The 14,351-nt window shown below is 43.5% G+C and overlaps 1 protein-coding gene across 3 annotated transcripts in view; it reads right to left on the bottom strand.

Annotated features, from left to right (window-relative positions):
* LOC128453458 (sodium- and chloride-dependent taurine transporter) overlaps nucleotides 1-14,351 on the bottom strand; it is a 31,311-nt gene that overhangs the window by 5,992 nt on the left and 10,968 nt on the right. For 2 of the 3 annotated variants that reach the window (XM_053436379.1, XM_053436368.1), the window contains 8 exons: nucleotides 9,255-9,343; nucleotides 8,197-8,342; nucleotides 7,677-7,809; nucleotides 6,211-6,345; nucleotides 5,875-5,978; nucleotides 5,651-5,775; nucleotides 2,897-3,009; nucleotides 1,944-2,081 (listed from right to left, as the gene is read on the bottom strand). In XM_053436379.1, the coding sequence (XP_053292354.1) occupies nucleotides 1,944-2,081; nucleotides 2,897-3,009; nucleotides 5,651-5,775; nucleotides 5,875-5,978; nucleotides 6,211-6,345; nucleotides 7,677-7,809; nucleotides 8,197-8,342; nucleotides 9,255-9,343 (983 nt within the window). Of the gene's footprint in view, nucleotides 1-1,943; nucleotides 2,082-2,896; nucleotides 3,010-5,650; nucleotides 5,776-5,874; nucleotides 5,979-6,210; nucleotides 6,346-7,676; nucleotides 7,810-8,192; nucleotides 8,343-9,254; nucleotides 9,344-14,351 lie in introns of those variants that run through there. The other variant, XM_053436387.1, reaches the window with a different exon arrangement.

Here is a 14,351-nt window from a genome sequence, read left to right as displayed (position 1 = left end):
TGCCTCCTTTGTGTGTGAAATAGGAATTTTGACAGTTGGCCGGGTTCTTCATATTCATAACTTATTCATCATTTCCAGATGAATACACGGCACGCAGAGGTTGGAAAAATCCACTTTTTTAAAAAATGCTCCAAGCGCAGTGCAGGTTATGTGACGGGTTATTAGCTCAGACCAAGGCACTGTGGTTTCATGAAGCTCTGTCTGACACAGAGATCGAACTGGATCTTTAGTTCATGCAATCCTGATCTTTTTTTTTTTCCAAGCTAAACCCAGAAATACAAATATTGCAGAAATGCTAGAAAATCCAGTTTTATTTGTTTTGGCTTTTTTCTTAGTGCATGTGGACGTCCCCAAAAAGTCACCGAAGCAAGAAACGTTAGCGGGGGGGGGGGGGGGGGGGGTGAAGCTTTCCAATGTGGATAAACATGGACGTAATGTGTGTCACAATTTGTGTTGTTAAAGGGGACATATTATGAAAATTCCACTTTTGCAGTGCATCTACATGTTAATGTGGGTATCTGGCATGTCTACCGCCCCAAAAACTCGCAACCCGCAATTTGTTGTGGTTCCTCTATGTCAGAAACGATACGCTAGAGTGCGTCGAATGGGATTACAACCGAAATAAACGTCATAGCCCCCCCATGCCTATGTAGGGAGTCTCGCTACATGGCCTTGGACGAGCGAGCTAACGCTAGCCGGGCTCCACCGGCCCGGTTAGATCGCGGGCTAACGCTAGCATTAGCTCGCTGCTGCTACCCGTCAGACATTTAAGTGGCCGCATAAACAAGGGACCCCGGGACCCCTCTACACGTTGACTCAACAGTGTGGAAGGATGCTGCTGCTGAACCAGCTCAAGCTCCCAGTGCTCCCACTGCGGGGCTGTGCTGGGGAGCTGGGGCTCTCGCAGCCAGGCTCACCGGGGGTGAGGGGGGTGGGGCACTCATAACAGGTCAATCTGAGGAGGTCTGTTTTAGACAGGGTAAAAAAGTGCCGTTTTAAATGATCCTTGTGGTAATTTGACCAAAATATGTTACAGACATTTCATTAAGACCCCAAGGAGCCATATCAACTGTGGTAAAATGGGCATAATATGTCCCCTTTAAAATAAGACTGATGACATAACTGTAAAATCAAATAACTGATCAAATTTAGCTAAAAACACAGATGGATTAAGCAAAATTCAAAACTTCCAGCGTCAATAGAGCTTCTCTTCTTGCAGACTTTGCGATGACTTCTTATATCATGAAACTCTCGGGCGTAACAGATGAAACAGGGCATCACTGTGTCGACACAGTATCAGGTCCCGGAGAGATAATGACGACCACACTTTGTTTGAGAGGTCAGTGATGAAAAGAGTCGGCTGCTACAGAGCAGGTTCTGTCAGGATGAAGCATCACAATGATGCGTCTGTATTATTCAAGAGAGGATAAATGTCACTGAGTCACAAAGGAGGAGAGAAAAGACAAAACAGTCAAGAAAAAGGTATGAGGAGTAAAACGAGTCCAGAGAGGAGAAGAGGAGAAGATCTCAGGACAGAAGAGGAAGAGGAGTTCAGGCCGAAGAGGGGAGGTGGGAAAGGAACGGCAGGATGGGAACGATGGGAATAAAGAACGATGGGAAAATCATCGGAAAACAGACAAGAATAGAAGGAGGAAGACTTGGAAAAGCTAAGTCAGGTCTGGAGAATCTATTAATACTGGAGGAGGGAAGGGAAGTTCTCATGACTTGACAGTATAAATAGCCGACTGTCATCTCCCCGGGGACGAACACTAATAACCGCCTGAACGCTGGTGCTACTGGTGAACGGAGCTTTGGGCCAGAGCCGATAAATGAGGTCAGCAGCCACAATATGCACGTGCAATTAACAGAGGCTACTGTGCACGTGCTGGATACAAGCAGGTTAAACTCACAGGTAACAGTCTATATACCATTCACTAACCCACCTTGGTAACCATGGTCAGTCCCAGCAGGTAGCTGATGCTGCAGATGATAGCGATGAAGATCTCTCTGCGGTAACCCTTCCTTAGGAAGGACGGATACAGATCCACCAGTGATGTGATCTGCCCTTCCACCTCCACAAACTGCAGGGACAACACAGGCGGGGTCGGATCAACAACAACAAAATGACAATCGATGTTTAATGTTCATATCTTCATAAGTATTGTAATTTGACTTCTATTTCTGTTTTGCTGGAGAAACCTACGTGTGAATTTAATTAAAGAATCTTCAATCACAGTCGTTACTTCCACCAGAGGAGGTTATGTTTCCACCCTCGTCTACTGGTTTATTTGTTTTTATAGCAGGATTACATGAAAACGACTGAAGGGATAAACATGAAATTCGTGACCAACCCATTCGGTTCTGGTGCAGAACCAGGATCTTATTCTCCTTTCTTTAAACATAAGACGTTAGGTGGGTTGGGTCTAATTTTTTAAATCATGATTTTCACAGGGTGTAATGCATGGATCAGGTGAGTATGAGCAATAAAATATGACTCAACTGAGAGGCAATGCAGTCAACTGATCCACCCCCCCCTTTTCAGGAAGTGTGTGCATGTGGCTTTCAACCGCAGCCACGTGAGGGTCAGTGTGACACATGTGTGAATTCTTACAATGTTTAGCGTGTGCAACTCATTCCAGATCAAAAATGAAAATACGGACCTGGTGAATTTAAATATGGTTTATGAGACTTAGTGTTTTAATAGTTTCGAATGAGCTCTGTTTTTAATCTACGTTAAAGAATTTGTTTTGTCTCTGGGTGCTCGGCTTCCTCGCACACATTCCTACGTCTACAACCGGCCAATAAGCTGAGAGTCTTTGCTAAAGGGCGCCTCAACAGTTCCAGCTTTTTATCACCACATCTTTAACATTTCAACAGCCGGGACTTCTCTGCTAACCTGACTGTCGAGCCCAAGCAGCAGCAGCATGACGAAGAAGAGCACTGCCCAGACTGTAGGGAAAGGCATCATGGTTACAGCCTTGGGGTAGGCGATGAACGCCAGGCCTGGACCTGCAGAGGGGAGGGGAGGGGAGGGGGGCGGGGGTGAGAGCAGAGAGAGGGGCATGGGGGGAGGCGACATTAGTATCATGTGATGAGCTCATCTGATCTGCATCCATGTCGGAAGAAAAGCCCCAAACACATAACGACGCAGAACCAGATATGAATGCACATGATGGCAAACCTACTAACTTCATATAGATGTTTGTGTTTATGTGTCTTTATGCACGTGTTGTGTGTGTGTGTTGTGTATTAATATCAAACTAGGTGTCGTTACTTCAAGTGTATCTGATCTGACTCATCTTTACTTACCTCTCACCTCCTCGGAAACAAGCTACTTATGACATTAATGACGTTTTGTATTAACACATGACGTCATTTCACATTAAAAAACATGGAACGTCATAATAAAAGGAGAACAGATCAATAACAGGAATACATCAACAATAACAAACATGTCGAGTATAATCTGTAATATCATTTTTTTGTGAGTATAGTTAAATCATCAGAAATTCGTAAAGCAACCTATATATTGCATATGTTGTGTGGCATTAAGTTACCAAAAACAATACAAAATAAAAATAACAAAAAGAGCGTAAACCTCTGGAAACAATTCAGCAATTACGTGAAAGATGTAACCTGATGAAGAAACGCACGAGTCACTTCTCCAGGCAGCTGAGAGCCTTTCACCCGGAGACCATCATCTGCTCAGAGAAGGTGATTCAAGTGCTTCTTTCCTAGTTTCTCACTCATTAGTGTGTAAGTGTGTCAACTCTTACGTCACTCAAGTCATTTTACATTCCTGGCTGAATAAAGCATGTTCCTCTCTCTGATGAATGCAAAATGACTGATACAAAACAGCAGCAAATGCAGTCTGTGATGTGGGAATAAAGAGCAAAACCTTTTTGCTTTTTCGAGGGTCTAAATTTGATGTTCAACCAACAAGTCCAGAAACGAGGAAGAAGCCGGAACAGCAAAACAGAATGGCAGCTGATAGCAAGATATGCAAATGTGTTCCGTTTTTTTTTTTTTTTTTTTTGGTCGTGGGTATGACAGGGCATCCAACCAAACACCGCGATGACTCCGGAAAAAAGTACTTCCAACCTCCAACTGCACAAGAGGGAAGGTAATCCAAGAGTATAACTCATGGGACAGGATCCACATCTGTTTGATAATTCATTATTCCACTCTATTAAAGAAAAGGGTTCTAAAACTTTGTTCGTCTTTCTTTTCTTTTAAGTACATTCTGGAGTTAACAGTGTGCACAGACACACTCTATCCTCTGTGTGTTCACTCAGCATATTCTCTCCTGCACTCTTCTGTCAGATGCATCAGAATCAAGCAGTCGCGGTTAAGGCTGACTTGCCTGTGATGTTCCTCTGATATCTTGCTTACCTGTCAAAGCCTGACGGCCTGAGTATGAACACTTATGGTTTTTCTGCAGGAGTTTAATCAACCTGCTGTTCTTTGACTCAGATATATTTTCTAAATTACTGGATTCTATGTTGCCCGTGAGCCAGGGATGTAAGACACATCTGCTCCAACTCCAAAATCAACCTTTAAACCTCACAATGTTGATATTGGACAATTCCAAAAAACCCAACCAGACTGATTGACCTCGGGACATTAGATGAAGCCTGGGTTTCTTAAAAGTACTCGAAGCTGAAATTATCTTCGTTTTGTCGTTAGCATAAATTGCTAGAAATCCAAGCTCTCAATTTGTGTCCAACCAGATGCTAAATATCTTCAGCAAGTAATGGAGGAATGTAGAAAACAGAGTAAAAATAAGTTTCCAAGTAGTATCGGCTGTTATTTATAATTTGTTTGAGCATGACTGGTATTTCTTAAGACTAAAGATTTCTAAAGAAAATCCTGTTTTCATCTGCTTAGGGATCTGAAAAACAAGCGGGAATAACTTATGGTTTTCTTGGAAAATCGGGCAAAGTCCAAAGTAAACAAAGTTGCACTGTTATTAGGCTTCAGCAATTCTGTACATTGTGTATATATATACTGTCGATCTATGGAAGAGATGATGGCACTAAGAACCACATCTCACTCTCCATGTTCCAATCAATACAAAAATAGAGGCGCTGAGGGACAGTCTCTTCTTCCTTAGGCAAAATGTTGTGTAGCTCATATTTCCAGTGTGTCTTTGTGATTGAGCTGTGGTATTTACTGGCTGTGGACCCTCACACACATTGCAAGCTTGGCAGAAACTACTAACACTATTTGCCAATATGTCACTGAAATAGATAAGTTACAACAATGGTCATGGCAGTTTGTCACGTGTAGACAAGGAACATCTCGAAAAAAAAAAAAACTCTAGCACACTGGCACAAGAGGTACTGTTATCTGCTAAGCCCTAGTCCATCGAACTTCCTCAACTGGGTGCGGTGATACAGGTTTCCTCCCATTCTGCGTTTGTCAAGGAGTGTTTGATTGCGGAAACTTCCATATTCAGATGCCGTCATTTGTAATTAAATCAGGGAATCCCTTTTGATTCCAAATTACAATTGAATTTGGAATTAAACGTATTGGCTAATTCTCTTTTTGGGTTTTCGTTGCTGTTTTTTTCTTTATATTCACTGTTGTTTAATTTGTTAACCAGGAAGCAGCGCCCACCATCACTGCCGCCTTTACAGAACCCTCGTACCTGACTCTGCCACCTCAGCAATGTCCACCCCTTGCTCTTGTGCCATGAAGCCCAGGACGGAAAATATTGCGAAGCCAGACACAAAACTGGTACCACTGTTGAGGGCTCCCAGCAGCAAACAGTCCCTATGTCACACATATGTCATGAGGAGGATTTGTTAATGAACACACAAGGATCCCCTCTCTCCCCTACAGCTAACCCCCTCACTGAAACTAGCACCTCACCTGTAGCAGTTGTATTTGTACTTGTTGTAGCTCCCCAAGGAAGTCATGGCGCCCAGACAGATGGCGTAGGAAAAGAAGATCTGGGTGCCAGCGTCAATCCACACCTAAGAAACGGGAAGAGAAGGCGGGGGGGAGAGAAAGGCTGAGGCCACTTGATGAGGGGGGAACACGGGAGCATGATCGATGTCTAGAGAAGCTCCAACGACACAACTGAACACACGCTAACTGGAGCTAATCATTAGCCTATGCAAATAGCTAAAACTGCCTGGGTAGCAATGTTTGGTCAGACTACCGCAGAAAAGACTGATGTCACTTAAGATGAGCCAGGGCACCAACCTCTGGGTCCTTCAGGCGGTCCAGGTCCGGGTACAGGTAGAACTTGATGCCCGCTGAAGCACCTGGCAGTGTCACGCCGCGGATCAACAGCACGATGAGCATGATGAACGGGAAGGTGGCGGTGATGTAGACCACCTGAGGGAGATCACAGAGACGGCAAAGCAAGGTCACGGTGGGTAAACACTCAGCAGCCTCTTGTTAGTATTCTGGAGGAGGCCTGTTCATGGAGCTCGAGTGTCTGCTCTGCCTCCTCCAATGACAAGGATGTTAATTTGTTATTCGGCCCCTGAGATTAGATCTTTGGTTTCATTACACAGAATTATGCCTGATAAATATGTGAATTTATTTCTCGATTATGACAGGAGCAGACCACTGGCTGCCAGTTTAATCAATAGCGGTGTATCAGTATCTGCTACACGGAAAGCAGTGACCACACTTGGCCTTGCAGGAGTCTTTATTACCAGAGTTACAACATGTGGCTACCAGAAAGCATAAATCCGACCAGACCAATTAGACTGTTGAGGCTATAAAAAGAGTCTGGGGTTGTTTGAGCTGCCTCTGGTCTCAGGGAGAAATGTTGTTGTTGCTGTAGCAGCAACAAACCAAGGTCTTAAATGTCGAGCGAGCTATTCATCCGGCAATACTCCTACAACTGGGATAATCAAATGAGCCAGTTCCTTTCCGGGTAAATACTTAAGCAAAAGATTTACTATGCTGATATCAAATTTGAGCTAAACACAGATAAATCATCACGTTTGGTCGATTCCTGTACAAAAACAACATTTATGGGTTTTTGATCAAGCCAAGGTGTTTTATGTTGAAAGGGGTAAAAGCTGACATTTAAAATCATGTTTTTGAAGCTGTAAAACATAAATACAAACAGTTAAGTGTCCTGATTGTCAGAAATTACCAAGAATACTTGCTAAGTAAGGACCTGGCAACTCAACTTCAAGTCCGTTTAGCAAATTTTTTACCTCACCTACATCACCAGCCTTACAGAGCTAGCAGCTTGTGACAAAATGTTTTCTCTACTCATTTTAACACGGAGATAATAGGAGTTAGATTTTGAACATGACCAAAAGGTTTGTGATCCGTTGATGCTCAAACACAGAATGACACGTACTTCCCCGTTCCATTTCTAAACCTTTTCAGTTTCACAAGACTAATAAACTTCTTCATACTAAGTTTGGGAAACGGGGGGGGGGGGGGGACAACATTGCATAGATTACAACTGCAACTCCCTTGGCCTTGAAAGAAAGAGAAGTGCCCTCGGCTTGAACAGAGCACGGCATTGTTCTCCTGGTCATGTGAGCATCACTATCAGTGGTTTCTGCATCAGTATGATACATTAACAGTGGATGAGTCAGTTCTCAGACCTTTTGAGTTCAGCAGGCTAAAGAGGAATCTTACAACACGACTGGTAATACATAACAGTACACGTTATACATATATATATATTGATGTACCTTGCCAGTGGACTTGACTCCCTTCCAGATGCAGAAGAAGCAGATGACCCAGACGAGCAGTAAACACAAAGCCAGGTCCCATTTAACAGGACCAATATCTTCTATACCATTGCTGATACCCAGCACGTTATGTCTGTGGAACAAAAAAGGGAAAGTTTTAAAAAGACATATTTGAAAGATGTTAAATGATTACATTACTAATGTTTCAGCTACTTTCTGTGTCCTGGAGATAGACGAGTTGACTTTGGCAGGTTTGACCAACCGAGCAACCCACTAAAGATTTGAAAATATTTAACATGTGTGGGGCTTTGGCATTTTCCTTTGATAGTAAATGTGTGGAGGTTCTCTTATATCGGCCAATCAGGTTGTTTCAAACATGTTCAAACACATTCTTTACGGTCGACCCTCCCTTTCCGAGTGCAGATCATTAATAAGAGGGAACTCCAAACCTGTCACATGTGAAACGACATGAAGAACACATGTGATTTAATGAGTGTGTGTGCACACTTGTGTAACTTACTCCCAGAACTCAGTGACGGGGGAGGTGAAGTTGGTCATGTTGGCGGCCAGCCAAAAGGTTTTGTTCTTGCGGAAGGTGTCTTCAATGCAGCGGTCGGTGTTCCAGGGCTGGTTGCACTTGGCCCAGGGCAGCTCCGGCTGAAAACACTGAAATGGAAAAAAGGACAATTCACATTAGAGATCACTCACTATGCGGCTGCTGCTGTTTCTTACACATAGGTCACTTTAAAAAAACTGGTTCTTAGAAATGTCTCTAATTTTTAAGCCATTCATGTTTCAGTATAAATTTGCATTACAGATTACGCAGTTGGAGAATGGAAGCTAGGATTTCGAGAGTTTGATTTAAAAGATTAAATTTAAAGTCATATTTTTCATCTAAACCACTGAAAAAGTTTAACTAACCTTTGCAGAAAACTACAATTTTAATACAGTTTCACTTGGAACATGTTAAAACCAGTGGAACCTCATGCAATGCTCATTTGTGCAACTATTGTTATTTTTCTTGTTTAATGGTAGTTTGGATCCATCTCCTTTTCTTTTTGAACATGTTCCAGTTCACAGCTCACACTTACCAGCTTAACGATGACATGGATGAAATAATTATATTTAATAAGCCTTGACAGATTTGTAACTTGTATGCGTTGGCAAGATTCCTGACGTGCCAACACACACCTACACAAACATTAAGTAAACACAGCTCGATTCATCTTGGCACACAAAAGGACCACGTGCAAAACAGGAACACATTCCCAAAGCATCACGATCCGGTTGTTCTAGCAGATTAAGAGGAAATTACTAATTTGTCATCACATCATCTACTGGAGCTGTCAGTCTTCCAGTTAATGATGGACTGCGTCTGTTGATCATTTCCTCAGGCAGGAAATGTAGAGTTTTTTTTTTTCATATGTTAGGAAATTCTCTTTCTTTAGCTGATCCTGATACTGCCAGTATTAAGTCCAACTAACATAATGAATATTCATGGTCTCTAAAATACAAGCTGTGAATGAAAGGAGTAAAAGAAAAAAGAAGCTGCCATCAGTCATTTCTCTCTAATCCCACCTGGAATAGGTAGTAGAGACCCCAGGCCAGGATGACGATGTAGTAGATGTTCAGCAGGGAAACGATCACAATGGAGGCATAACCAATACCTGCAGAGAGAGAGGGGGGGAGGGGGAGGTCAAGATGATGATACAGGAAGACGTCAACAGTCTGGTGACAAGGTGAAAAGGTCACATTTTAAAGATTAAAGTCATTAATGTTGTGCTTGGAAAACAAACAATGTGGACGTTCTTTAAAATAATAACCTGGGGCTTGAACGTGACAGAACTTTGTCTTCATGGCCCCGGTGAAAAACTTTTTGAACTTCCTCTTAAAAAGGGGTTCAATTCTTTTCTTTGTTAACTGTCAGCTTTTCAGAGACGTGTGGTGAGCGGCCATAGAACAGGAAGTGAGAGCAATCGCTTCATAATGAAACAAGTGTCACATTTCAGGAAACGAAGAACACACACGTGATGTTCAGGGGGTGAAAGTGATGCATGTACATGTGGAGTATATCCTGTTGTGAGAGACAGTCAACCATCGAGTCTATTTTTCTTTCTGCAGCCATAAAAAAAAAAAAGGAGGTTTAATAAAATATAACCTCAGATGCACGAGATGAACCTGGGTCATTTAAAAAAGGTGTAAAGAGAAAAGCTTTGTACAAAGCAGCAGTCACATCCTGACGCCGTGCAGATGCGACACAGTGATAAAAGCGTTACTTCCTGTTCTGACTGATTTCTCTTTTTCTGTTATGTTCAGGAAACACTTTTGTGCACGTTGCTCATACTGGAGAAGCCAGTGTTCGAAATGTACTGTCAGCGAGCTGTAAATCCAAATGTCTCTTCCTTTTTTTTTAAAAACAGCTCGGGTCACTGTGGCCTTTCACCGTTAGCTTGTGTTACTTACGGGACAATTTAACATGCTGCTCAAAGCCAGCAAAACACAGTGTTTTAGTTTTTTAACCTTCAGTGGTTTCAGTACTGGAGCTGGTGGTAAACACAGGATCAAGGCTGTGTGTGTGTGTGTGTGTGTGTGTGTGTTCTTATGTTCCTACTCCACAAGGTTATGAAGATAAGAAAATCCTCTCAAGTAACAGGTGTTGGAAGATTGGAACATGGATTAGGTTAAAGGTTAAATAATGATCATGGCCACAAAAGGCTGTGTGTGTGTGTGTCAGTCAGCACAGACAGTCGACAGCTGCCATCCATCCAAATTAATGTCCTTCAACGTCATTGGCCATCTGTGGGGGTGGGGGGGGGGTCTGTGTATTGTGAACTGTATGCATTAATTCAAAAGTTCTTCAGCCTATCTCTGTTTACGTATGTGTGTGTTTGTGTGCGAGAGTGTATAAATGAATGTGTGAATTACTTCACTGTCGCATCACGTCTTTTTAATCACTCAGCTAAAAGCTAATTAGCAGCTGCCGAGCATCTACATCTCTGAACACACAGTCACACACACACAGACACACACACACAGACACACACACACACGCAGACACACACACAGGCAGTCACTTGCTCGGATCACATGGCACAGTGCTGATCAAACAAACAGATGTGTTCTCCTCCATGATGTAATTGCTTGCGCTCATCTGCTGACCTCAGCTGACCTCGTTCAGTCTGTTTACATTTGGGATCCATACTTTGAAACTCCAACCACCGTCATTTCTTTCACTTTACAGACTCGGGTGATTTCCAGATACATCTTTTGGTAAAAGTTCAGTCTATTATGAGGATTGATACTGAAGAATGAAGCATTTATATTATTATTTTGCGTCAGTACGCTGCTATTGGGCTTTTAAAAATGTCTAAATCTGCATTAAGTGTCGTTGACCTGGTTTCCAATGGATAACTGAGGTTAGGAGCAGATTGTGAATATGACTTGGTGGTGACCACTACAGCCATACAGAGTGGGCTATGGATTTTCTATCTGTTCCTAATAAGAGTCGCTATATTTACTCAAGCTTCCTTCAGCCCTCATCAGCATTCATCCCTGCATTCCTGTCCCTGTGTCTTTCAACTCCACTAGCTGACCCTTCATACTCTGCCGGAATCCTTCACCTACATTCAACACTGAACCTTTAGTTGCTCTTTCCTTGACTCCTGTGTTTGCATGGTGTTAAACCGCCTGGCCACCATGGAACCACCAGACTTTAAGCCCTCATCTTCCGAGGCGTCATGGAAGGGAACTCATAGAAAGTTTCTAGAGCTCCCTGCATCGTGTTTCAGGAACCACCATCAAGATTGAGCAATGCTTTGAGAATGCTTGAGCGAGGACGGTATAGATTGAGCAACAGCTGAAGAGAAGAGGACTTCTCTCCTTCTGGGTAGAATTGCGGTGGCAGAAGACGTTTTTGAAGGTGACCAGGTGAGGGATGAATTGGCGGTGAACACCTTGGTCTCACTCCCCCCCCCCCCCCCCGATTGCCCCTGAATCACAAAGTTCGTCGAGCTTGCCCTCATTTAACTAGCCCTGAATCTCTTCTTACATTCTGAGCTGTTCCTAGATCTGCTCCTCCAGCCTCTTGTCCTAGTCTTTCTGCAGCCTCCGGTGAACAGGATGTTTTCTTGACACCTGCTGTCTCCAACCAAAAGGGGGACGTTCACCTGTGGATGGGTCCTGGTGAGCGGCTGAACGCAATTTCATGGCACATTATTCCGGAATGAAACGCTCCTCGACTTCCCCTGCGTCAGTGGAATCCTCAGTCGAGGAGAATTTCCATTCCTGTCAGGCCGCTCTACCTCCTCATAGAGGCCAACATGTCAGCTGGAAACCTCCCGGTGCGAGTCACACACACCGACCGCTGCTCCTCTTGCTTTGTGGTAATCAACAAGAGACAACCCCGTCTCACCTCATCGCCTCTCTTCACCCTCCTGTGGTTCGGCAGGAGCCAAGGCTGAGACAACATAATCCCCTCCTCGACTGGGCCACTGGGGGAATTGGGAGTTGGAGCTCTTCCCCATTAGATTTCATCACTTCCTGAAGCCCAATATTTATCCTCGTTTCTACTGAATATCATAATCTGGGAGAGATTTTACTTTCTCCACATCATTCTTACGAATCATAGAGGTACATCTCTGCCCACTCCTCTATAACGCTTGATATTCCCTTGTTGCTGTGAACGCGTCTGATCGAGAGAATCTCCTTCAGTCTTTGTCAATCTGAAAGTGAAAGTCTAGAGAATGTTCTCACTCAATTGTCCAGACATTTTCCAGAGTTCATGATTATCTTGTCATGCATCTTCAGTTTGAGCATGAACCTTCCAGGCTCGAGTTGTCTGATGTTCTCAGAGACTTCCTGGAATGGTTTGTGTTTGTTTACACGGATGATTCACTCGTCCTGTCACGGTTTAACTCGTATACGTAAAGAAAAAAAACATATATGGGCAAAGGGTGCAAGGATCAGCCGAGTCGATTTCACTGTGAACTGTGTTGTAGAGCAACAACAACAACTCTAGTGAACAGCTGGTTCTCGCTCAGGAGGTTGACTTTGGTCAAGCTGCTGATCCGTACTACTATATTATACCTTTCACTACTACTTTGTATTAGTTCAGTCAGTCAGTCATTCAATAGGTGTTGGTTGTGTTGTCCTTTAAGAAAACAGGATAATCACACAATGCCTGACTATAAAATCTGATTATGACTTTAGTATTTGGTCTGTATGGCAGGATTATCTTATCCTGAATTATCAGTATTGAACCAGTCAGTGTTTGTGCTGTCTGTCTGGTTTCTCAGAAATAATACGATCATATAACGGTTATTATTTCTGTACGGCGGCTCAGAACAACTTGTACAGCCACACTGATCTCATCGACACTGGCCATCTTTGTTTTTCCTCTGTGGTTTGGACTGGTTCCCTGTTTTAACCCCGCCCACACAGCTCTGATTGACTCGGTTGTTTTCAAAAAGCAAGAAACGAAACCATCTACTGTCGGCCGATCCTCATTCTTCTGTTTTTGTCTCAGTTCAGCTCAAACTCCACATTCATAATTACCAGCCCATATTTACTCAGTGGCGTCAACAAAATAAATAAAGATACAGGAGCAGATCTCTCTCTCCTCTACCTCCTGAATTATTCTTTTCCCCCTTATTTATCATTCTCTTCTATGTTTCCTCCATTTTATCCTTCCTTCCTCATTCTGTTTGTCTTCTTTTCCGTCCCTCCTGCCTTTATTTCTCTCGTCTTCATCTATCCATCTCGATGCTCCTCAGATCTCTCTGCTCTGTCTCTTTTCTTTCTCTCGCTCCCTCGCTCGCTCACGGTGTCTCTGATGTGTTGCAGCGATGTTGCCATAGCAACGCGTGATTTAGGACAGTCTGTTCACCATCTTGTGTTTGTGTGTATATATGTGTGTGTTTGTACGCGTGTGTGTGTTTGTGAAAGAGCTAGACGGTAGAGGGATAATGTATCGGGGAAAAGGAGAAACAACGTGTGCATATGTGAACAGGAGAATGGCCTCATAAGTAAATAATTAAATCAAGATAATGAAATGACGACGAATCCATAACCGTGAGGACGGAGCCTCGGTGTGTCGGTGTACCAGCGCAGGCCTGGTTGCCTGGTAACAGTTGCAGGGTGAAGTCCCAGCAGTCTGGTGTGACTCAGCCGAACGGTGCTCAGCCAGTTCTCTGCGACAATTAACAGAGGTCTGGAAAATGTAGAGCCTCCAGTTGGACGGGAAAAGGGGGGCCTATGACACCGACCTCTGTTTTGAATCAGTGAGATTGCTCAAGGGCGGGCAGTGGGTGGAGCTCGACTCCGGACGGAGCAGACGACAATAGATGACGACAGATTTAGTAATTTGTTCCGTTTTCAATGAAGTTACATCTATTGAAAGTAATTTGAAAATGTGTCTGGATGGAGTGAACTACGGGGATATGTTATGCTTCTTTATAATTTGACGCGTTTGCCGTCTATTTGCACATCCTGTTACTACAGAGCAACATTTGTGTTTCTTTTGGCTCCATTTTGGGTCTCCACCAACTCCTGAGGGAAATATCTCTCTAACCAGGGGTTGTTAGCGGTGTGCCTGCTGTTTGTTGCTGTGAGCACAAACAGTACATTGTGTTCTTAGGGCTTTTGCTCGACTGCTGCCTGTAAACAACACGAGTGAGG

Source organism: Pleuronectes platessa, chromosome 2 (assembly GCF_947347685.1).
Source record: "Pleuronectes platessa chromosome 2, fPlePla1.1, whole genome shotgun sequence".
Lineage (NCBI taxonomy): Eukaryota > Metazoa > Chordata > Actinopteri > Pleuronectiformes > Pleuronectidae > Pleuronectes > Pleuronectes platessa.
The sequence above is the reverse complement of the archived record's forward strand: the minus strand, read 5'-3'. Positions and strand labels throughout refer to the sequence as shown.